Raw genomic sequence first — 24,162 nt, forward strand, 5'->3', positions numbered from 1 at the left:
GTGGTGGTGGTAGTGGTAGTTTCAGTGGTTGTTGCAGGTGTGGTGGTGGTAGTAGTGGTTGTGGTGGTGGTAGTGGTTGTTGCAGTGGTGGTGGTGGTGGAGTGGTAGTTTCAGTGGTTGTTGCAGTTGTGGTGGTGGTAGGAGGTGGTTGCAGTTGTGGTGGTGGTGGAGTGGTGGTTGGTAGTGGTGGTGGTAGAGGTGCAGTGGTGGTGGTGGTGGTTGTTGTGGTGGTGGTGGGGAGTGGTAGTTTCAGTGGTTGTTGCAGTTGTGGTGGTGGTGTGGTGGTTTCAGTGGTTTCAGTGGTTGTGCAGCAGTTGTGGTGGTGGTAGGAGGTTGCAGTTGTGTGGTTGGAGTGGTGCAGTTGTGGTGGTGGTAGGAGTGGTGGTTTCAGTGGTTGTTGCAGCTGTGGTGGTGGTGGAGTGGTGTTTCAGTGGTTGTTGCTGTTGTGGTAGTGAGGTGGTGGTTTCCAGTGGTTGGTTGTGGTGGTGGTAGGAGTAGTTGTTGCAGTTGTGGTGGTGGTAGGAGTGGTAGTTTCAGTGGTTGTTGCAGTTGTGGTGGTGGTAGGAGTGGTTGTTGCTGTGGTGGTGGTGGTGGTAGTGGTTGTTGCAGTTGTGGTGGTGGTAGAGTGGTGGTTTCAGTGGTTGTTGCAGTTGTGGTGGTGGTAGGAGTGGCTGTTGCAGTTGAGTTGGTGGTGGTGGTTGTTGCAGTTGTGGTGGTGGTGGTGGTGGTGGTTGTTGCAGTTGTGGTGGTGGTAGGGTGGTGGTTTCAGTGGTTGTTGCAGTTGTGGTGGTGGTGGTTGGTTGTTGCAGTTGTGGTGGTGGTAGGAGTGGTTGTTGCAGTTGTGGTTGTTGCTGTTGTTGTGGTGGTGGTAGGAGTGGTGGTTTCAGTGGTGTGGTGGTGGTGTTGTGGTGGTGGTAGGAGTGGTTGTTGCAGTTGTGGTGTGGGTGGTTTCAGTGGTGTTGCAGTTGTGGTGGTGGTAGGAGGGTTGTTGCAGTTGTGGTGGTGGTAGGAGTGGTGGTGGTTGTTGCAGTTGTGGTGGTGGTAGGAGTGGTAGTTTCAGTGGTTGTTGCAGTTGTGGTGGTGGTAGGAGGTGGTAGTTTCAGTGGTGGTGGTGGTGGTAGGAGTGGTAGTTTGTTGTGGTGGTATGGTAGTTTCAGGGTTGTGGTGGTTTCAGTGGTTGTTGGTTCGAGTGGTGTTGTGGTGGTGGTTGTTGCAGTTGGTGGTGGAGTGGTTGCTTTCAGAGTGGTTGTTGCAGTTGTGGTGGTGCTGGTGGTGGTAGGAGTGGTTCAGTGGTTGTTGCAGTTGTGGTGGTGGTAGGAGTGGTGGTTTTGCAGCAGTTGTGGTGGTGGTAGGTGGTTGTTGCAGTGGTAGGAGTGGTTGTTTCAGTGGTGGTGGAGTGGCAGGTTGTTGCAGTTGTGGTGGTGGTGTGGTGGTTCCAGTGGTTGGTTGTTGCAGTTGTGGTGGTGGTAGGGTGGTGGTGGTTGTTGCAGTTGTGGTGGTGGTGGTAGGAGTGGTTTCAGTGGTTGTTGGTGGTGGTGGGAGTGGTTGTTGCAGTGGTGGTAGTGAGTGGTGTTGCAGTTGTGGTGGCAGGTGGTTGCAGCTGGTGGTGGTAGGAGTGGTAGTTTCAGTGGTTCAGTGGTGGTGTTGCAGTTTCAGTGGTGGTGGTGGTAGGAGTGGTGGTTTCAGTGGTTGTTGCAGTTGTGGTGGTGGTAGGAGTGTTGTTGCAGTTGTGGTGGTGGTAGGAGTGGTTGTGGTTGCAGTTGTGGTGGTGGTAGGAGTGGTTGTTGCAGTTGTGGTGGTGGTGGTAGGTTGCAGTGGTGGTTGGTGGTTGGTCAGTGGTTGTTGAAGTTGTGGTGGTGGTAGGAGTGGTTGTTGTGGTGGTGTGGTTGTTGCAGTGGTTGTGGTGGTGGTGGTAGGAGTGGTTGTTGCAGTTGTTGCTGTTGTGGTGGTGGTAGGAGGTTGGTGGTTTCAGTGGTGGTGTTGCTGTTGTGGTGGTGGTAGGAGTGGTGGTTTCAGTGGTTGTTGCAGTTGTGGTTGTGGTTGTGGTGGTGGTAGGAGTGGTTGTTGCAGTTGTGGTGGTGGTAGGGGTGGTTGGTTTCAGTGGTTGTTGCTGTTGTGGTGGTGGTAGGAGTGGTGGTTTCAGTGGTTGTTGCAGTTGTGGTGGTGGTAGGATTGGTAGTTTCAGTGGTTGTTGCAGTTGTGGTGGTGGTAGGAGTGGTAGTTTCAGTGGTTGTTGCTGTTGTGGTGGTGGTAGGAGTGGTGGTTTCAGTGGTTGTTGCAGTTGTGGTGGTGGTAGGAGTGGTTGTTGCAGTTGTGGTGGTGGTAGGAGTGGTAGTTTCAGTGGTTGTTGCTGTTGTGGTGGTGGTAGGAGTGGTGGTTTCAGTGGTTGTTGCAGTGGTGGTGGTGGTAGGGTTTCAGTGGTTGTTGCTGTTGTGGTGGTGGTGGTTGTTGCAGGTGGTTTGGTAGTGGTCGTTGCAGTTGTGGCTGTGGTAGGAGTGGTAGTTTCAGTGGTTGTTGCAGTTGTGGTGGTGGTAGGAGTGGTTGTTGCAGTTGAGGTGGTGGTAGGAGTTGTAGTTTCACTGGTTGTTGCGGTTGTGGTGGTGGTAGGAGTGGTTGTTGCAGTTGTGGTGGTGGTAGGAGTGGTTGTTGCAGTTGTGGTGGTGGTAGGAGTGGTAGTTTCAGTGGTTGTTGAAGTTGTGGTGGTGGTAGGAGTGGTAGTTTCAGTGGTTGTTGCAGTTGTGGTGGTTGTAGGAGTGGTGGTTTCAGTGGTTGTTGCAGTTGTGGTGGTGGTAGGAGTGGTTGTTGCAGTTGTGGTGGTGGTAGGAGTGGTTGTTGCAGTTGTGGTTGTGGTAGGAGTGGTAGTTTCACTGGTTGTTGCTGTTGTGGTGGGGGTAGGAGTGGTTGTTCATGTTGTGGTGGTGGCAGGAGTGATAGTTTCAGTGGTTGTTGCAGTTGTGGTGGTGGTAGGAGTGGTTGTTGCAGTTGTGGTGGTGGTAGGAGTGGTAGTTTCAGTGGTTGTTGCTGTTGTGGTGGTGGTAGGAGTGGTAGTTTCAGTGGTTGTTGCAGTTGTGGTGGTGGTAGGAGTGGTTGTTGCAGTTGTGGTGGTGGTAGGAGTGGTAGTTTCAGTGGTTGTTGCAGTTGTGGTGGTGGTAGGAGTGGTAGTTTCTGTGGTTGTTGCTGTTGTGGTGGTGGTAGGAGTGGTAGTTTCTGTGGTTGTTGCTGTTGTGGTGGTGGTAGGAGTGGTGGTTTCAGTGGTTGTTGCAGTTGTGGTGGTGGTAGGAGTGGTTGTTGCAGTTGTAGTGGTGGTAGGAGTGGTAGTTTCAGTGGTTGTCGCTGTTGTTGTGGTGGTAGGAGTAGTGGTTTCAGTGGTTGTTGCAGTTGTGGTGGTGGTAGGAGTGGTAGTTTCAGTGGTTGTTGCTGTTGTGGTGGTGGTAGGAGTGGTGGTTTCAGTGGTTGTGGTTGTGGCTGTGGTAGGAGTGGTAGTTTCAGTGGTTGTTAAAGTTGTGGTGGTGGTAGGAGTGGTTGTTGCAGTTGAGGTGGTGGTAGGAGTGGTAGTTTCAGTGGTTGTTGCAGTTGTGGTGGTGGTAGGAGTGGTTGTTGCAGTTGTGGTGGTGGTAGGAGTGGTTGTTGCAGTTGTGGTGGTGGTAGGAGTGGTAGTTTCAGTGGTTGTTGCAGTTGTGGTGGTGGTGGTAGGAGTGGTTGTTGCAGTTGTGGTGGTGGTAGGAGTGGTTGTTGCAGTTGTGGTGGTGGTAGGAGTGGTAGTTTCAGTGGTTGTTGCTGTTGTGGTGGTGGTAGGAGTAGTGGTTTCAGTGGTTGTTGCAGTTGTGGTGGTGGTAGGAGTTGTAGTTTCAGTGGTTGTTGCTGTTGCGGTGGTGGTAGGAGTGGTTGTTGCAGTTGAGGTGGTGGTAGGAGTGGTAGTTTCAGTGGTTGTTGAAGTTGTAGTGGTGGTAGGAGTGGATGTTGCAGTTGTGGTGGTGGTAGGAGTGGTTGTTGCAGTTGTGGTGGTGGTAGGAGTGGTAGTTTCAGTAGTTGTTGCAGTTGTGGTGGTGGAAGGAGTGGTTGTTGCAGTTGAGGTGGTGGTAGGAGTGGTAGTTTCACTGGTTGTTGAAGTTGTGGTGGTGGTAGGAGTGGATGTTGCAGTTGTGGTGGTGGTAGGAGTGGTTGTTGCAGTTGTGGTGGTGGTAGGAGTGGTAGTTTCAGTCGTTGTTGCAGTTGTGGTGGTGGTAGGAGTGGTAGTTTCAGTGGTTGTTGCAGTTGTGGTGGTGGTAGGAGTAGTTGTTGCAGTTGTGGTGGTAGTAGGAGTGGTAGTTTCAGTGGTTGTTGCTGTTGTGGTGGTGGTAGGAGTGGTTGTTGCAGTTGTGGTGGTGGTTGGAGTGGTTGTTGCAGTTGTGGTGGTGGTAGGAATGGTTGTTGCAGTTGTGGTGGTGGTAGGAATGGTTGTTATTGTTGTGGTGGTGGTAGGAGTGGTAGTTTCAGTGGTGGTTGCAGTTGTGGTGGTGGTAGGAGTGGTAGTTTCAGTGGTTGTTGCAGTTGTGGTGGTGGTAGGAGTGGTAGTTTCAGTGGTTGTTGCTGTTGTGGTGGTGGTAGGAGTGGTAGTTTCAGTGGTTGTTGCTGTTGTGGTGGTGGTAGGAGTGGTTGTCGCAGTTGTGGTGGTGGTAGGAGTGGTTGTCGCAGTTGTGGTGGTGGTAGGAGTGATAGTTTCAGTGGTTGTTGCTGTTGTGGTGGTGGTAGGAGTGGTAGTTTCAGTGGTTGTTGCAGTTGTGGTGGTGGTAGGAGTGGTTGTTGCAGTTGTGGTGGTGGTAGGAGTGGTCGTTTCAGTGGTTGTCACTGTTGTGGTGGTGGTAGGATTGGTAGTTTCAGTGGTTGTTGCTGTTGTGGTGGTGGTAGGAGTGGTTGTTATTGTTGTGGTGGTGGTAGGAGTGGTGATTTCATTGGTTGTTGCAGTTGTGGTGGTAGTAGGATTGGTAGTTTCAGTGGTTGTTGCTGTTGTGGTGGTGGTAGGAGTGGTGGTTTCAGTGGTTGTTGCAGTTGTGGTGGTGGTAGGAGTGGTAGTTTCAGTGGTTGTTTCTGTTGTGGTAGTGGTTTTAGTGGTCGTTGCAGTTGTGGTGGTGGTAGGAGTGGTTGTTGCAGTTGTGGTGGTGGTAGGGTGGCTGTTGCAGTTGTGGTGGTGGTAGGAGTGGTTGTTGCAGTTGTGGTGGTGGTAGGAGTGGTAGTTCCAGTGGTTGTTGCAGTTGTTGCAGTTGGTGGTGGTAGGAGTGGTTGTTGCAGTTGTGGGTGGTGGTAGGAGTGGTTGTTGCAGTTGTGGTGGTGGTAGGAGTGGTAGTTTCAGTGGTTGTTGCTGTTGTGGTGGTGGTAGGAGTGGTTGTTGCAGTTGTGGTTGTGGTAGGAGTGGTAGTTTCAGTGGTTGTTGCAGTTTTGGTGGTGGTAGGAGTGGTTGTTGCAGTTGTGGTGGTGGTAGGAGTGGTAGTTTCACTGGTTGTTGCTGTTGTGGTGGTGGTAGAAGTGGTAGTTTCAGTGGTTGTTGCAGTTGTGGTGGTGGTAGGAGTGGTTGTTGCAGTTGTGGTGGTGGCAGGAGTGGTTGTTGCAGTTGTGGTGGTGGTAGGAGTGGTATTTTCAGTGGTTGTTGCTGTTGTGGTGGTGGTAGGAGTGGTAGTTTCAGTGGTTGTTGAAGTTGTGGTGGTGGTAGGAGTGGTTGTTGCAGTTGTGGTGGTAGTAGGAGTGGTGGTTTCAGTGGTTGTTGCGGTTGTGGCTGTGGTAGGAGTGGTAGTTTCAGTGGTTGTTAAAGTTGTGGTGGTGGTAGGAGTGGTTGTTGCAGTTGTGGTGGTGGTAGGAGTGGTATTTTCAGTGGTTGTTGCAGTTGTGGTGGTGGTAGGAGTCGTAGTTTCAGTGGTTGTTGCAGTTGTGGTTGTGATAGGAGTGGTAGTTTCAGTGGTTGTTGCAGTTGTGGTGGTGGTAGGAGTGGTTGTTGCAGTTGTGGTATCTGTAGAGGTAGCTGTAGTGGTAGCAGTGGTGGTAGGAGTGGTAGTTGCAGTGGTTGTTGTGGTTGTGGTGGTGGTAGGAGTGGTAGTTTCAGTGGTTGTTGCAGTTGTGGTGGTGGTAGGAGTGGTTGTTGCAGTTGTGGTGGTGGTAGGAGTGGTTGTTGCAGTTGTGGTGGTGGTAGGAGTGGTAGTTTCAGTGGTTGTTGCTGTTGTGGTGGTGGTAGGAGTGGTAGTTTCAGTGGTTGTTGCAGTTGTGGTGGTGGTAGGAGTGGTAGTTTCAGTGGTTGTTGCAGTTGTGGTGGTGGTAGGAGTGGTTGTTGCAGTTGTGGTGTCTATAGTGGTAGCAGTTGTAGTTTCAGTGGTTGTTGCAGTTGTGGTGGTGGTAGGAGTGGTTGTTGCAGTTGTGGTATCCGTAGTGGTAGCCGTAGTGGTAGCAGTTGTGGTCGGAATGGTAGTTTCTGTGGTTGTTGCAGTTGTGGTGGTGGTGGTGGTAGGAGTGGTTGTTGCAGTTGTAGTGGTGGTAGGAGTGGTTGTTACAGTTGTGGTGGTGGTAGGAGTGGTGGTTGCAATTGTGGTATCTGTAGTGGTAGGTGTAGTGGTTGCAGTGGTGGTAGGAGTGGTAGTTGCAGTTGTGGTATCCGTAGTGGTAGCAGTGGTGGTAGGAATGGTAGTTGTTGCAGTGGTGGTAGGAGTGGTGGTTCCCGTGGTTGCTCTAGTAGTAGTAGCTGTAGTGGTAGCTGTTGTAGTTTCAGTGGTAGTTCCAGTGGTGGTAGGAGTGGTAGTTGCAGTGGTTGTTCCAGTAGTAGTAGCTGTTGTAGTTTCAGTGGTAGTTCTAGTTGTTGTATCAATGGTAGTTCCTGAAAAAATCAATTGAAAAATATAAGAATATATGAATCTAAAATAAATAAAAAATAGACAATAAATGTGATTGAATGATCAGTGATCTTTATGATCAGTAATTACTGATAAATCCTTCGGATTTGCTTTGAAATCCTTGAAATCTAAAAAATCTTCTTGATCAGTAACTGCTGATTAATCCTTCTGATTTACTTTGTAATCCTTAAAATCTTGAAGTCCTTAAAATCTAGATAATCTTCGTGATGGTGATAAATCCTTTGGATTTACTTTAAAATAATTCAGATCCTTAAAATCTCAATCAGCTTTTCTGATAAATCTTTCAGATTTACTTTAAAGTCCTTCAAATCCTTAAAGTCTCAATGAACTTTCTGATAAATCCTTCAGGTTTTCTTTGAAGTCCTTATTTTCCTATAAACCTCAGTAATATTTACTGATAAATCCTTTGGGTTTACTTTGAAATCCCTTAAATCCTTGAAACCTCAATAATCTTTGCTGATAAATCCTGCAGAATTACTTTGAAATCCTTCAGATCCTTAAAATCTAAGGTAAGGGAAAACTCTGATTAAGCTTAGATAATGAAGGGAGAATACAATGAAGAAGAAAGAAAATTAAGAATCAAAAGGAGAAATAGATATAGTTATTGCCCTCTGCTATAGTTATAGCTCAGAGGTACAGTTATAGCTCAGAGCTATAATTATTGCTCAGAACTATAATTATTCCTCAGAGCTACACTTATTTCCTATAACTTTGATTATTGCTCTGAGCTGTAGTCATAGCTCAGAGGTATAGTTATAGCTCAGTGCTAGAGTTATTGCTCAGAGCTATAGTTATTGCTCAGAGCTATAGTTATTCCTCAGAGCTATAGTTATAGCTCGGAGCTATAATTATTACTCAGAATTTTATTCCTCAGAGCTAAAGTTATTCCTTATAACTTTAATCATTGCTGTGAGCTATAGCTTTTCCTCAGAGCTGTAGTTATAGCTCAGGACTATAGTTATTGCTCTGAACCATATCTATGGCTCAGAGCTATAGTTACCGCTCAGAGATGTATTTACCTGTAGTTATAGTTAACTATAATTTTAAAGTTCTTTCTCTACATATATATAAGTTGTAAAGTTCACACCAAGAATAAGCAGCTCTTCAGTTTTCTGGAGAGAAAACTATTGTGCCGGACTTGTCTGACCGTCCACACTTCTTTCTGTCCGCACTTTTTCTTTCCGCCCTCAGATCTTAAAAACTACTGAGGCTAGCGGGCTACTAATTGGTATGTTGATCATCCACTCTCCAATCATCAAACATACCAAATTGCAGCCCTCCAGCCTCAGTAGTTTTTATCTTATTTAAGGTTAAGGTTTCATGGGCCGTGGTTCATGCAGCATTATACCGAGTTATTGTTATTATTAACAAATGATTGATGTAAAGATCACTAATTATTCTTATCATAATTTTACCATTTAGTTGTTATCCCCAACTGCATTTGAAGACATAGGGTAAAACCAATACCATTTTATTAATATAATAATTACTGATGACATTTGTCTCAAGTCCTTCTAAGAATAAACTTTATATAGTTTCTTTTGATTCAGTCCTTTCAAGAATGAACTTAGTAAGTTTCACACCAATGCTGAGGTTAGCATTTTATGCAGAGAATTCCAAAGAAGCATGAGTGATTTTTGGACATTAGGAACCTTGAATATAAGGTCTGCCTTGCTAATTTTAATTTTGATTGTGAGGTTGCCTAGTTTTACTTAAGCAGTAATAATAATAATAATAATAATAATAATAATAATAATAATAATAATAATATAATAATAATAATAATAATATATGTAAAATAATTTAAATATTATATCTTAAAGGGAAATAAAACTCTAGGATGATGCTGAAAAATATTCAATATAATTCCGTGGCTAAAAACAGATTTATTATATATATATATATATTATATATTATATATATAATAGGATATATATATATATAATAATAAAGATATATTAGGTGATAAAGCAATGAACAGGACAGTCAAATCCAAGTAATTCAAAGATATGTCCTTGACAAAGCCAAAATAAAAAAATGAATCAAAGACGTGTTCTTGACAAAGCCTGGTAAATTAAGACATGCCTTGCTGGACTAAGAAGCAAAATAAAAAAATGAATAATTATGAGAGTGTCTTCATGATTTGACTTTGTCATATAATGTGTTTTTAAGTCTGTAGAACACTAGAGGAAGTATATATATATATATATATATATATGTATATATATATATATATATATATAAATTTGTATATTATTTATTTATTTATGCAAGGTAAGCACACTTTATTCAGTGTTGTAAGAATAACATTTTGGTGAAACCACTAGGGAAATAAAAGCTTTAGCTGAAACTCTGAGCACCGAATTATATTTATTTAATAAAATATATATATATGAATAAATATATTTGCTCCCACAAGTGAAAGCTCATTGAAGCACAAAATTACTAGGAATAATCATTGCTTTTGAAAATAATGTCATGATTATAATCATATAGAAAATATCTTATTTGATTACTTAAAATGCAATGTGAGTTATATTAAGAACATTTATTCCTGATGAAAAGTGAATAATTTAGCAGATGAAGCAAAGCCGCAGTTTTGCAGTTGAATTAGTGGCCATTTAAAAGTAAGAATATGCAAGTATGGAATTTCCTCAGGGCCAAAACCAGTCCTAAGAATATATTCTGAGGAAAGAATAATTGCAGATAGACAGATTCCAAGTTCAGTAGCATCTTCAGCTTGTGGCTAAGGAGATTATGTGCTGGAAGTACCTGTAGTTGTTCCAGTGGTAGTTGCAGTTGTGGTATCCGTGGTGGTAGCTGTGGTGGTGGGAGTGGTAGTTGCAGTTGTGGTATCCGTGGTGGTTGCTGTGGTGGTAGGAGTGGTTGTTGCAGTTGTGGTATCTGTAGTGGTTGCTGTGGTGGTAGGAGTGGTAGTTGCAGTGGTTGTTGCAGTTGTGGTATCCGTAGTGGTAGCTGTAGTGGTAGCAGTGGTGGTAGGAGTGGTAGTTGCAGTGGTTGTTGCAGTTGTGGTATCTGTAGTGGTTGCTGTGGTGGTGGGAGTGGTAGTTGCAGTGGTTGATGTAGTTGTGGTATCTGTAGTGGTAGCAGTGGTGGTAGGAGTGGTAGTTGCAGTGGTTGTTGCCGTTGTGGTATCTGTAGTGGTTGCTGTGGTGGTAGGAGTGGTAGTTGCAGTGGTTGTTGCAGTTTTGGTATCTGTAGTGGTAGCTGTGGTTGTAGGAGTGGTAGTTGCAGTTGTGGTATCTGTAGTGGTAGCTGTGGTAGTAGCAGTGGTGGTAGGAGTGGTAGTTGCAGTGGTTGTTGCAGTTGTGGTATCTGTAGTGGTTGCTGTAGTGGTAGGAGTGGTAGTTGCAGTGGTTGTTGCAGTTGTGGTATCTGTAGTGGTTGCTGTGGTGGTAGGAGTGGTAGTTGCAGTGGTGGTATCCGTAGTGGTTGCTGTAGTGGTAGGAGTGGTAGTTGCAGTGGTTGTTGCAGTTGTGGTATCTGTAGAGGTAGCTGTGGTGGTAGGAGTGGTAGTTGTAGTTGTGGTATCTGTAGTGGTAGCCGTAGTGGTAGCTGTAGTGGTAGGAGTGGTAGTTGCAGTGGTTGTTGCAGTTGTGGTATCTGTAGTGGTTGCTGTAGTGGTAGGAGTGGTAGTTGCAGTGGTTGTTGCAGTTGTGGTATCTGTAGTGGTAGGAGTGGTAGTTGCAGTGGTTGTTGCAGTTGTGGTATCTGTAGTGGTAGGAGTGGTAGTTGCAGTGGTTGTTGAAGTTGTGGTATCTGTAGTGGTTGTTGTAGTTGTAGGAGTGGTAGTTGCAGTGGTTGTTGCAGTTGTGGTATCTGTAGTGGTTGCTGTAGTGGTAGGAGTGGTAGTTGCAGTGGTTGTTGCAGTTGTGGTATCTGTAGTGGTAGCTGTGGTTGTAGGAGTGGTAGTTGCAGTTGTGGTATCCGTAGTGGTAGCTGTAGTAGCAGCAGTGGTGGTAGGAGTGGTAGTTGCTGTGGTTGTTGCAGTTGTGGTATCTGTAGTGGTTGCTGTGAGTGGTAGCAGTGGTAGCAGTGGTTGTTGCAGTTGTGGCATCTGTGTGGGTTGCTGTGGTGGTAGGAGTGGTAGTTGCAGTTGTGGTATCCGTAGTGGTTGCTGTAGTGGTAGGAGTGGTAGTTGCAGTGGTTGTTGCAGTTGTGGTATCTGTAGTGGTAGCTGTGGTGGTGGGAGTGGTGGTTGCAGTTGTGGTATCCGTGGTGGCAGCCGTGGTGGTAGCTGTAGTGGTAGGAGTGGTAGTTGCAGTGGTTGTTGCAGTTGTGGTATCTGTAGTGGTTGCTGTGGTGGTAGGAGTGGTAGTTGCTGTGGTTGTTGCAGTTGTGGTATCTGTAGTGGTTGCTGTAGTGGTATCAGTGGTAGTTGCAGTGGTTGTTGCAGTTGTGGTATCTGTAGTGGTAGCTGTGGTGGTAGGAGTGGTAGTTGCAGTTGTGGTATCCGTAGTGGTAGCTGTAGTAGTAGCAGTGGTGGTAGGAGTGGTAGTTGCTGTGGTTGTTGCAGTTGTGGTATCTGTAGTGGTTGCTGTAGTGGTAGCAGTGGTAGTTGCAGTGGTTGTTGCAGTTGTGGTATCTGTAGTGGTTGCTGTGGTGGTAGGAGTGGTAGTTGCAGTTGTGGTATCCGTAGTGGTTGCTGTAGTGGTAGGAGTGGTAGTTGCAGTGGTTGTTGCAGTTGTGGTATCTGTAGTGGTAGCTGTGGTGGTAGGAGTGGTAGTTGCAGTTGTGGTATCCGTAGTGGTAGCCGTAGTGGTAGCTGTGGTGGTAGGAGTGGTAGTTGCAGTGGTTGTTGCAGTTGTGGTATCTGTAGTGGTTGCTGTAGTGGTAGGAGTGGTAGTTGCAGTGGTTGTTGCAGTTGTTGTGTCCGTAGTGGTTGCTGTAGTGGTTCCGGTGGTAGTTGCAGTTGTTGTTGCAGTTGTGGTATCCGTAGTGGTTGCTGTAGTGGTAGGAGTGGTAGTTGCAGTGGTTGTTGCAGTTGTGGTATCCGTAGTGGTTGCTGTGGTGGTAGGAGTGGTAGTTGCAGTGGTTGTTGCAGTTGTGGTATCCGTAGTGGTAGCTGTAGTGGTTGCCGTGGTTGTGGGAGTGGTAGTTGCAGTGGTTGTTGCAGTTGTGCTATCTGTAGTGGTTGCTGTGGTGGTAGGAGTGGTAGTTGCAGTGGTTGTTGCAGTTGTGGTATCTGTAGTTGTTGCTGTAGTGGTAAGAGTGGTAGTTGCAGTGGTTGTTGCAGTTGTGGTATCCGTAGTGGTTGCTGTGGTGGTAGGAGTGGTAGTTGCAGTGGTTGTTGCAGTTGTGGTATCCGTAGTGGTTGCTGTGGTGGTAGGAGTGGTGGTTGCAGTGGTGGTTGCAGTTGTGGTATCTGTAGTGGTTGCTGTAGTGGTAGGAGTGGTAGTTGCAGTGGTTGTTGCAGTTGTGGTATCCGTAGTGGTTGCTGTGGTGGTAGGAGTGGTAGTTGCAGTTGTGGGTATCTGTAGTGGTTGCAGTGGTGGTGGTGGTAGCCGCAGTGGTTGTTGCAGTTGTGGTATCTGTAGTGGTAGCTGTGGTGGTAGGAGTGGTAGTTGCAGTTGTGGTATCCGTAGTGGTAGCCGTAGTGGTAGCTGTGGTGGTAGGAGTGGTAGTTGCAGTGGTTGTTGCAGTTGTGGTATCTGTAGTGGTTGCTGTGGTGGTAGGAGTGGTAGTTGCTGTGGTGGTTGCAGTTGTTGTATCTGTAGTGGTTGCTGTACTGGGAGCAGTGGTAGTTGCAGTAGTTGTTGCAGTTGTGGTATCCGTAGTGGTTGCTGTAGTGGTAGCAGTGGTGGTTGCAGTGGTTGTTCCAGTTGTGGTATCTGTAGTGGTTGCTGTGGTGGTAGGAGTGGCAGTTGTGGTATCTGTAGTGGTTGCTGTAGTGGTAGCAGTGGTAGTTGCAGTGGTTGTTGCAGTTGTGGTATCTGTAGTGGTAGCTGTGGTGGTAGGAGTGGTAGTTGCAGTTGTGGTATCCGTAGTGGTAGCTGTAGTAGTAGCAGTGGTGGTAGGAGTGGTAGTTGCTGTGGTTGTTGCAGTTGTGGTACCCGTAGTGGTTACTGTAGTGGTAGGAGTGGTAGTTGCAGTGGTTGTTGCAGTTGTGGTTTCTGTAGTGGTTGCTGTGGTGGTAGGAGTGGTTGTTGCAGTTGTGGTATCCGTAGTGGTTGCTGTAGTGGTAGGAGTGGTAGTTGCAGTGGTTGTTGCAGTTGTGGTATCTGTAGTGGTAGCTGTGGTGGTAGGAGTGGTAGTTGCAGTTGTGGTATCCGTAGTGGTAGCCGTAGTGGTAGCTGTGGTGGTAGGAGTGGTAGTTGCAGTGGTTGTTGCAGTTGTGGTATCCGTAGTGGTTGCTGTAGTGGTAGGAGTGGTAGTTGCAGTGGTGGTTGCAGTTGTTGTATCCGTAGTGGTTGCTGTAGTGGTAGGAGTGGTAGTTGCAGTGGTTGTTGCAGTTGTGGTATCCGTAGTGGTTGCTGTAGTGGTAGCAGTGGTAGTTGCAGTGGTTGTTGCAGTTGTGGTATCCGTAGTGGTAGCTGTGGTGGTAGGAGTGGTAGTTGCAGTTGTTGTTGCAGTTGTGGTATCCGTAGTGGTAGCTGTAGTGGTTGCTGTGGTTGTGGGAGTGGTAGTTGCAGTGGTTGTTGCAGTTGTGCTATCTGTAGTGGTTGTGGTGGTGGTAGGAGTGGTAGTTGCAGTGGTAGTTGCAGTGGTTGTTGCAGTTGTGGTATCTGTAGTGGTGGCTGTAGTGGTAGCTGAGGTGGTAGGGGTTGTAGTTGCATTGGTGGTAGCTGTAGTGGTTGCTGTGGTGGTAGGAGTTGTAGTTGCAGTGGTGGTAGCTGTAGTGGTTGTTGCAGTTGTGGTAGCGGTAGTGGTTGCAGTGGTGGTAGGTGTGGTAGTTGCAGTGGTTGTTCCAGAAGTAGTAGCTGTAGTGGTAGCTGTGGTAGTTTCAGTGGTAGTTCCGGTGGTTGTTCCAGTGGTAGTACCTGTGGTAGTTGCAGTGGTAGATCCTGCAAAAAAATAAAATGAAAAATATAAGATATGACATTAAATAATTTAAAATAAATAGATAATAGATATGAGGGAATAACGATCTCTGTGACCAGTAACTACTGATAATTCCTTCGGATTTACTTTGAAATCTAAATAATCTTTGTGATTATTAACTGTTGACTAATCTTTCGGACTTACTTTATAATCATTGAAAACTCAATGTCCTTAAAATCGAGATGATCTTAACGATGCTGAAAAATCCTTCGGGCTTACTTTAAAATCTTTCTGATCCTTAAAATCTCAGTCAAATTTTCTGATAAATAATTCAGATTTACTTTAAAGTGTTTCAAATCCTTAAAATCTCAATCAGCTTTTCTTATAAATCCTTCGGGTTTACTTTGAAATCATTGGATTTCCTTAAAACCTCAATAACATTTGCTGATAAATACTATGGGTTAATTTGAAATCTTTCAGATTATTGAAATCTCAGTCATCTTTTCTGATAAATCCCTTGGGTTTACTTTGAAATCTGTAAATTTCCTTAAAACCTCAATAATCTTTGCTGATAAATCTTTTGGATTACTTTCCAGTCCTTCAGTTCCTTAAAATCTAAGTTTAGGAAAGCTTTGGTTGAGCTTAGATATTGAAAGGATAACATAATGAAGAAGAAAGAGAATTAATAAGAATCAAAGGAGAAATAGATATAGTTATTGCTCACTGCTATAGTTATAGCTCGGAGGTTTAGTTATAGCTCAGAGCTATAATTATTGCTCAGAGCTATAATTATTGCTCAGAACTGCGTTTATTCCTCAGAGCTATAGTTGATGCAGTCTTTCCAAGAATGAACTTAGTGAGTTTCACACCAAAGATGAATTTAGCATTTTATGCAGAGAATTCTAAAGAAGCCTGAGTGATTTCAGACAAGCATTTGTAATGAAACTAATAGAAAGCAAAATTGAAGGTTTTAGCAGGGTAAGGAAGATTTGAATTAATAAACAAAGGTGTTCACAGTGGTACGAAAATTCCCAATGGGAAATTGAGGAAGATTTGAATTTAGAAACAAAGATAATTCATATGGGTACAAAAATCCCAAGTGGGATATTGGCGAGGAAATGTCATAATATGTCAGTTAACATTGGAACTGTTATAATTACCACTGAACACAAAGTGGTTGAAATGTTATGAACACTTAATGTGTAAGTGTTGAAAAATTTGTTCCATAGAGTTAGTAGCAGGAAAGGCTAAATTGTCCACAATTACCATACCTGTACAAGTGGACTGAAACCAATTAATTTTGTGTATATGGAAATATATGTTTAATAATTATTGATCAAGAGACTCAAACTCATGGATAGAAATACTTTGGTAGAAGAATTAATACATTAAATTTTGTAGGAATAAATGGAAATGACAAAATAAAATCAGTGAAAACTTCATTCCGTATTTAGATGTTGCTTTCCCAACATTTAGGCTGTTAGATTCTTCTATCATTGAAAAACTTTTGTTTTAGGGTGTGTGTAACTCAAGATTTAAGGATTTCATCGTCTTCCCCAAAAAGATTTTGGCCCAGTTCCCTACTATTGGAGATAAGGAACCTTGAATATAAGATGTGCCTTGCTAATTTTAATTTTGATTGTGAGGTTGCCTAGTTTTACTTAAGCATTATAATAATAATAATAATAATAATAATAATAATAATAATAATAATAATAATAATAATAATAATAATAATAATAATAATAATGATAGAGATATGTAAAATAATTTAAATATATCTTAAAGGAAAATAAAACTCTCGGATGATGCTGAAAAATATTCAATATAATTCCGTGGCTAAAACAGATTCATTTTTAATATATTAGGTGATATTACAATGAACAGGACAGCAAAGCCAAGTAATTCAAAGATATGTCTTTGCCAAAGCCATGTGAATCAAAGACGTGTCCTTGACAAAGCCTCGTAAATTAAGACATGCCTTTTTAGTGGAAGAAGCAAAATAAAAAAATGTAAAATTATGAGATTTTTGTCTTCATGATTTGATTTTGTCATATAATGTTTTGAAAGTCTGTAGAACACCTGAGGAAGTATATATATATATATATATATATATATATATATATATATATATATATATATATATATGTATAAATTTGTATATTTGTATAATTTATTTATGTATGCAGGGTAAGCAAACTTTATTCAGTGTTGTAAGGAATAATGTTTTGGTGAAACCACTAGAGAAATATAAGCTTTAGCTGAAACTCTGAGCACTGAATTATATTTAATAAGATATATATGAATAAATGTATTTTCTCCTACGAGTGAAAGCTCATTGAAGCACAAAATTACTAGAATAATTATTTCTTTCGAAAATAATGTTATAATCATATAGAAAATATCTTATTTAATTACTTAAAATGCAATGTTAGTTATATTAAGAACATTTATTGCTGATGAAAAGCAAAAATATGGAATAAAAAAAGTGAATAATTTAGCAGATGAAACAAAGCTGCAGTTTTGCAGTTGAATTAGCGGCCATGTAAAAGTAAGAATATGCAAATATGGAATTTCCTCGGAGCCAAAGCCAGTACTAAGAATATATTCTGAGGAATAAACAATGGCAGATAGACAGATTCCAAGTTCAGTAGCATCTTCAGCGTGTGGCTAAGGAGATTATGTGCTGGAAGTACCTGTAGTTGTTCCAGTGGTAGTTGCAGTTGTGGTATCCGTAGTGGTAGCTGTGGTGGTAGGAGTGGTAGTTGCAGTGGTTGTTGCAGTTGTGGTATCTGTAGTGGTTGCTGTGGTGGTAGGAGTGGTAGTTGCAGTGGTTGTTGCAGTTGTGGTATCCGTAGTGGTTGCTGTGGTAGTAGGAGTGGTAGTTGCAGTAGTTGTTGCAGTTGTGGTATCCGTAGTGGTTGCTGTGGTGGTAGGAGTGGTAGTTGCAGTGGTTGTTGCAGTTGTGGTATCCGTAGTGATAGCTGTAGTAGTAGCAGTGGTGGTAGGAGTGGTAGTTGCAGTGGTTGTAGCAGTTGTGGTATCTGTAGTGGTAGCAGTGGTGGTAGGAGTGGTAGTTGAAGTGGTTGTAGCAGTTGTGGTATCTGTAGTGGTAGCTGTGGTGGTAGGAGTGGTCGTTGCAGTGGTTGTTGCAGTTGTGGTATCTGTGGTGGTTGCTGTGGTGGTAGGAGTGGTAGTTGCAGTAGTTGTTGCAGTTGTGGTATCCGTAGTGGATGCTGTGGTGGTAGGAGTGGTAGTTGCAGTGGTTGTTGCAGTTGTGGTATCTGTAGTGGTTGCTGTGGTGGTAGGAGTGGTAGTTGCAGTGGTTGTTGCAGTTGTGGTATCTGTAGTGGTTGCTGTGGTGGTAGGAGTGGTAGTTGCTGGTTGGTGGGTATCTGTAGGGTTGCTGTGGTGGTAGCAGTGGTAGTTGCAGTGGTTGTTGCAGTTGTGGTATCTGTAGTGGTTGCTGTGGTGGTAGGAGTGGTAGTTGCAGTGGTTGTTGCAGTTGTGGTATCCGTAGTGGTTGCTGTGGTGGTGGGAGTGGTCGTTGCAGTGGTTGTTGCAGTTGTGGTATCCGTAGTGGTTGCTGTGGTGGTAGGAGTGGTAGTTGCAGTGGTTGTTGCAGTTGTGGTATCTGTAGTGGTAGCTGTAGTAGTAGCAGTGGTAGTAGGAGTGGTAGTTGCAGTGGTTGTTGCAGTTGTGGTATCTGTAGTGGTTGCTGTGGTGGTAGGAGTGGTAGTTGCAGTGGTTGTTGCAGTTGTGGTATCCGTAGTGGTAGCTGTAGTGGTAGGAGTGGTGGTTGCAGTGGTTGTTGCAGTTGTGGTATCCGTAGTGGTAGCTGTAGTAGTAGGAGTGGTAGTTGCAGTGGTTGTAGCAGTTGTGGTATCCGTAGTGGTAGCTGTGGTGGTAGGAGTGGTTGTTGCAGTTGTGGTATCTGTGGTGGTTGCTGTGGTGGTAGGAGTGGTAGTTGCAGTGGTTGTTGCAGTTGTGGTATCAGAAGTGGTAGCTGTAGTGGTTGCTGTTGTGGTAGGAGTGGTGGTTGCTGTGGTGGTAGGAGTGGTAGTTGCAGTGGTTGTTGCAGTTGTGGTATCTGTAGTCGTTGCTGTGGTGGTGGGAGTGGTAGTTGCAGTGGTTGTTGCAGTTGTGGTATCAGAAGTGGTAGCCGTAGTGGTTGCTGTGGTGGTAGGAGTGGTAGTTACAGTGGTGGTTGCAGTTGTGCTATCCGTAGTGGTAGCTGTAGTGGTAGCTGTGGTGGTAGGAGTTGTAGTTGCAGTGGTGGTAGCTGTAGTGGTTGCTGTGGTTGTGGGAGTGGTAGTTGCAGTGGTTGTTACTGTGGTGGTAGGAGTGGTTGTTGCAGTTGTGGTATCTGTAGTGGTAGCTGTGGTGGTAGGAGTGGTAGTTGCAGTGGTTGTTGCAGTTGTGGTATCCGTAGTGGTAGCTGTAGTGGTAGCAGTGGTGGTAGGAGTGGTAGTTGCTGTGGTGGCAGCCGTAGTAGTTGCTGTGGTGGTAGGAGTGGTAGTTGCTGTGGTTGTTGCAGTGGTGGTAGGAGTGGTAGTTGAAGTGGTTGTTGCAGTTGTTGTATCTGTAGTGGTAGCTGTGGTTGTAGGAGTGGTAGTTGCAGTGGTTGTTGCAGTTGTGGTATCTGTAGTGGTAGCTGTAGTGGTAGCTGTGGTGGTAGGAGTGGTAGTTGCAGTGGTTGTTGCAGTTGTGGTATCCGTTGTGGTAGCTGTAGTCGTAGGAGTGGTAGTTGCAGTGGTGGTAGCTGTAGTGGTTGCTGTGGTAGTAGGAGTGGTAGTTGCAGTGGTTGTTGCAGTTGTGGTAGCTGTAGTGGTTGTTGCAGTTGTGGTAGCTGTAGTGGTTGCAGTCGTGGTAGGTGTGGTAGTTGCAGTGGTTGTTCCAGTAGTAGTAGCTGTGGTGGTACCTGTGGTAGTTTCAGTGGTAGTTCCAGTGGTTGTTCCAGTGGTAGTACCTGTGGTAGTTGCAGTGGTAGATCCTGCAAAATAATAAAATGAAAAATATAAGAATATATAATATTAAATAAAATTTAAATAAATAGATAATAAATGTGAGGGAATTATTAATGATCTCTGTGACCAGTAATTATTGATAATTCCTTCGGATTTACTTTGACATCCTTGAAATCTAAATAATCTTTGTGATTAGTAACTGTTGACTAATCTTTCGGATTTACTTTGTAATCATTGAAAACCTGATGTCCTTAAAATCTAGATAATCTTCGCGATGCTGAAAAGTCCTTCTGACTTACTTTTGAAATCCTTCAGATCCATAAATCTCAATCAAATTTTCTGATAAATCATTCAGATTTATTTTAAAGTCCTTCAAATCTTTATAATCTCAATCAGCTTTTCTGATAAATCCTTCGGGTTTACTTTGAAATCTTTGAATTTCCATAAAACCTAAGTAACATTTGCTGATAAGTACTTTGGGTTAATTTGAAATCTTTCAGGTCATTGAAATCTCAATCTTCTTTTCTGATAAATCCTTTTGGTTTATTTTGAAATCCCTGAATTTCCTTAAAACCTCAATAATCTTTGCTGATAAATCCTTTGGATTACTTTCCAATCCTTCAGTTCCTTAAAACCTAAGGTTAGGAAAGCTTTGGTTGAGCTTAGATAATGAAAGGATAATATAATGAAGAAGATAGAGGATTAATAAGACTCAGAGAAGAAATATAGTTATTGCTCACTGCTCTAGTTATAGCTCGGAGTTTTAGTTATAGTTCAGAGCTATAATTACTGCTCAGAGCTATAATTATTGCTCAGAACTGTGTTTATTCCTCAGAGCTATAGTTGATGCAGTCCTTCCAAGAATGAACTTAGTGAGTTTCACACCAAAGATAAATTTAGCATTTTAGCAGAAAATTCTAAAGAAGCCTGAGGGATTGCAGACAAGCATTTGTAATGAAACTAATAGAAAGCAAAATTGAAGGTTTTAGCAGGGTAAGGAAGATTTGAATTAATAAACTAAGGTGTTCACAGTGGTACGAAAATCCCCAATGGGAAATTGAGGAAGATTTGAATTAAGAAACAAAGTTAATTCATATGGGTACAAAAATCCCAAGTGGGATATTGGCTAGGAAATGTCATAATACGTCAGTTAACATTGGAACTGTTATAATTACCACTGAATACAAAGTGGTTGAAATATTATGAACACTTAATATGTAAGTGTTGAAAAATTTGTTCCATAGAGTCAGTAGCAGGAAAGGCTAAATTGTCCACAATTACCATACCTGTACAAGTGGACTGAAACCAATTAATTTTGTGTATATGGAAATATGTTTAATAGTTATTGATTAAGAGACTCAGACTCTTGGATAGAAATACTTTATTAGAAGAATTAATACATTGAATTTTGTAGGAATAAATGAAAATGACAAAATAAAATCAGTGAAAACTTCATTCCGTATTTAGATGTTGCTTTCCCAACATTTAGGCTGTTAGATTCTTCTATTATTGAAAAACTTTTGTTTTAGGGTGTGTATAACTCAAGATTTAAGTATTTCATCCTCTTCCCCAAAACGATTTTGGCCCAGTTCCCTACTATTGGAGATAAGGAACCTTGAATATAAGATGTGCCTTGCTAATTTTAATTTTGATTGTGAGGTTGCCTAGTTTTACTTAAGCAGTATAATAATAATAATAATAATAATAATAATAATAATAATAATAATAATAATAATAATAATAATAATAATAATAATAATAATAATAATAATAATAATAATAGAGCAATGTAAAAGAATTTAAATATATCTTAAAGGAAAATAAAACTCTTGGATGATGCTGAAAAATATTGAATATAATTCCGTGGCTAAAACAGTTTTATTTTATATATACTTAGGTGATATTACAATGAACAGGAAAGCAAAGCCAAGTAATTCAAAGACATGAGATGTCTTTGACAAAGCCAAGTGAATCACAGACTTGTCCCTGACAAAGCCTCGTAAATTGAGACATGCCTTGTAGGACAAGAATGAAAAAAAAAAAAAAATTGTAATTATGAGATTTTTTATCTTCGTGATTTGACTTTGTCATATGTGTTTGCAAGTCTGTAGAACACCTGAGGAAGTATATATGTACAGTATATATTATGTATTTATTTATTTATTTATTTTTGCAGCGGTAAGCACACTTTATTCAGTGTTGTAAGGAATAACCTTTTGGTGGAACCACTAGGAAAATAAAAACTTTAGCTGAAACTCTGAGCACTTAATTATATTTAATAAAGTATATAAGAATAAATGTATTTTCTCTAACGAGTGAAAGTTCATTGAAGCATAAATTACTAGAATAAATATTTATTTCCAAAATGTCATAATTATAATGATATAGAAAATACCTTATTTAATTATTTAGAAAGCAGTGTGAGTTATATTAAGAACATTTATTCCTGATTGAAAGCAAAAATATGGAATAAAGAAATGCATAATTAAGCAGATGAAGCAAAGCCACAGTTTTGCAGTTGACTAAGCAGCCAATTAAAAGTAAGAATATGCAAATATGGAAATTCCTCGGAGCCAAAGCCAGTCCTAAGAATATATTCTCAGGAATAATAAACGCACATAGACAGATTCCAAGTTCAGTAGCATCTTCAGTGTGTGGCTAAGGAGATTATGTGCTGGAAGTACCTGTAGTTGTTCCAGTGGTTGTTGCAGTTGTTGCAGTTGTGGTATCCGTAGTGGTAGCTGTGGTGGTAGGAGTGGTAGTTGCAGTGGTTGTTGCAGTTGTGGTATCCGTAGTGGTAGCTGTGGTGGTAGGAGTGGTAGTTGCAGTGGTTGTTGCCGTTGTGGTATCTGTAGTGGTAGCCGTAGTGGTAGCAGTAGTGGTAGGAGTGGTAGTTGCAGTGGTTGTTGCAGTTGTGGTATCCGTAGTGGTAGCTGTAGTGGTAGCAGTGGTGGTAGGAGTGGTGGTAGGAGTGGTAGTTGCAGTGGTTGTTGCAGTTGTGGTATCAGTAGTGGTAGCTGTAGTTGTAGCTGTGGTGGTAGGAGTGGTTGTTGCAGTTGTGGTATCGGTAGTGGTAGCAGTGGTGGTAGGAGTGGTAGTTGCAGTTGTGGTATCTGTAGTGGTAGCTGTGGTGGTAGGAGTTGTAGTTGCAGTGGTGGTTGCCGTAGTGGTTGCCGTGGTAGTAGGAGTGGTTGTTGCAGTGGTGGTAGGAGTGGTAGTTGCAGTGGTTGTTGCAGTGGTGGTAGGAGTGGTAGTTGCAGTGGTTGTTGCAGTTGTGGTATCAGTAGTGGTAGCTGTAGTGGTAGCAGTGGTGGTAGGAGTGGTAGTTGCGGTGGTGGTAGCCGTAGTGGTTGCTGTGGTGGTAGGAGTGGTAGTTGCAGTGGTTGTTGCAGTGGTGGTAGGAGTGGTGGTTGCAGTTGTGGTATCCGTAGTGGTAGCTGTGGTGGTAGGAGTGGTAGTTGCAGTGGTGGTAGCTGTAGTGGTTGCTGTGGTGGTAGGAGTGGTAGTTGCAGTGGTTGTTGCAGTGGTGGTAGGAGTGGTAGTTGCAGTGGTTGTTGCAGTTGTGGTAGCCGTAGTGGTTGCAGTGGTGGTAGGTGTGGTAGTTGCAGTGGTGGTTCCAGTAGTGGTAGCTGTAGTGGTAGCTGTGGTGGTAGGAGTGGTAGTTGCAGTGGTTGTTGCAGTGGTGGTAGGAGTAGTAGTTGCAGTAGTGGTAGGAGTGGTAGTTGCAGTGCTTGTTGCAGTTGTGGTAGCTGTAGTGGTTGTAGGAGTGGTAGTTGCAGTGGTTGTTCCAGTAGTAGTAGCTGTAGTGGTACCTGTGGTAGTTTCAGTGGTAGTTCCAGTGGTTGTTCCAGTGGTAGTACCTGTGGTAGTTGCAGTGGTAGATCCTGCAAAAAAAAAAAATAAAATGAAAAATCTAGGAATATATGACATTAAACAAATTAAAATAGATAATAAATTTGAGGGAATGATCAACGATCTCTGTGACCAGTAAGTACTGATAAATCCTTCGGATTTACTCTGAAATCCTTGAAATCTAAATAATCTTTGTGATTGGCAACTGTTGACTAATCCCTCTGATTTACTTTGTAATCATTGAAATGCTGAAGTCCTTAAAATCTATATAATCTTCCTGATGCTGAAAAATCCTTCGGATTTACTTTAAAATCCTTCATATCCTTAAAATCTCAATCAAATTTCCTGATAAATCCTTCAGATTTACTTTAAAGTGCTTCAAATCCTTAAAATCTCAATCAGCTTTTCTGATAAATCCTTCGGGTTTACTTTGAAATCTTTAAATTTCCATAAAACCTCAATAACCTTTGCTGATAAATACTTTGGGTTTATTTTGAAATCTTTGAATTTCCATAAAACCTCAATAATCTTTGGTGATAAATCCTTTTGGTTTACTTTGAAATCTTTAAGATCTTTGAAATCTCAATCAACTTTTCTGATAAGTCCTTCGGTTTTACTTTGGAATCTCTGAATTTCCTTAAAACCTCAATAATCTTTGCTGATCAATCCCTTGGATTACTTTCCAGTCCTTCAGATCCTTAAAATCTAAGGTTAGGAAAGCTTTGGTTGAGCTTAGATAATGAAAAGATAATATAATGAAGAAGAAAGAGAATTAATAAGAATCAAAGGAGAAATATAGTTATTGCTCACTGCTATAGTTATAGCTCGGAGGTTTAGTTATAGCTCAGAGCTATAGTTATAGCCCAGAGCTATAATTGCTCAGAACTGTATTTATTCCTCAGAGCTATTAGTTGATTCAGTCTTTCTAACAATTAACTTAGTGAGTTTCACACCAAAGATGAACTTAGCATTTTATGCAGAGAATTCTAAAGAAGCCTGAGTGATTGCAGACAAGCATTTGTAATGAAACTAATAGAAAGTAAAATTGAAGCTTTGAACAGGGTAAGGAAGATTTAAATGAATAAACAAGGTAATTCATACTGGTACAAAAATCCCTAATGGGAAATTGAGGAAGATATGAATTAAGAAATAAAGTTAATTCATACTGGTACAAAAATCCCCAATGGGATATTGACGAGGAAATGTCATAATACGTCAGTTAACATTGGAACTGTTATAATTGCCACTGAACACTTCAAGTGGTTGAAATGTTATGAACACTTATAAGTGTTGAACAATTTGTTCCATAGAGTCAGTAGAAGGAAAGGCTGAATTGTCCACAGGTACCATACCTGTGCAAGTTAGCTGAAGCCATTCAGTCTTAGGTTTATGAAAATATAATAATTTAATGGTTGAATTAAGAGACCCAGACTTATGGATAGAAATGATTTGACTGAAGAATGAATACA

General features: G+C 42.5%; 3 protein-coding genes across 3 annotated transcripts in view; 1 reads left to right on the forward strand and 2 right to left on the reverse strand.

Moving 5' to 3' along the window:
* Positions 1 to 15,229, reverse strand: part of LOC136825123 (uncharacterized) — a 16,021-nt gene extending 792 nt beyond the window's left edge. The window contains 6 exon segments of the mRNA XM_067081165.1: positions 578 to 851; positions 5,474 to 5,749; positions 6,270 to 6,873; positions 9,645 to 12,361; positions 12,363 to 13,897; positions 15,226 to 15,229. Of these exon segments, the coding sequence (XP_066937266.1) occupies positions 578 to 851; positions 5,474 to 5,749; positions 6,270 to 6,873; positions 9,645 to 12,361; positions 12,363 to 13,897; positions 15,226 to 15,229 (5,410 nt within the window).
* Positions 15,230 to 15,753: 524 nt separating this feature from the next.
* On the forward strand, positions 15,754 to 18,878 carry LOC136825124 (high-affinity Na(+)/H(+) antiporter NhaS3-like). The gene is made up of 3 exons (XM_067081166.1): positions 15,754 to 15,775; positions 16,550 to 17,257; positions 17,395 to 18,878. Exons 1-3 carry the CDS (start codon positions 15,754 to 15,756, stop codon positions 18,876 to 18,878), a joined length of 2,214 nt encoding a protein of 737 aa, XP_066937267.1.
* A 2,369-nt stretch (positions 18,879 to 21,247) lies between these two features.
* Positions 21,248 to 22,764, reverse strand: LOC136825125 (uncharacterized; the record flags this gene model as incomplete). Its single annotated transcript, XM_067081167.1, has 1 exon — positions 21,248 to 22,764. A coding segment is annotated over one exon (1,338 nt), but the record flags the coding sequence as incomplete, so codon positions are not given.
* Between the last annotated feature and the right edge of the window lie 1,398 nt (positions 22,765 to 24,162).

This window comes from Macrobrachium rosenbergii, chromosome 37, assembly GCF_040412425.1.
Source record: "Macrobrachium rosenbergii isolate ZJJX-2024 chromosome 37, ASM4041242v1, whole genome shotgun sequence".
Taxonomy (NCBI): domain Eukaryota; kingdom Metazoa; phylum Arthropoda; class Malacostraca; order Decapoda; family Palaemonidae; genus Macrobrachium; species Macrobrachium rosenbergii.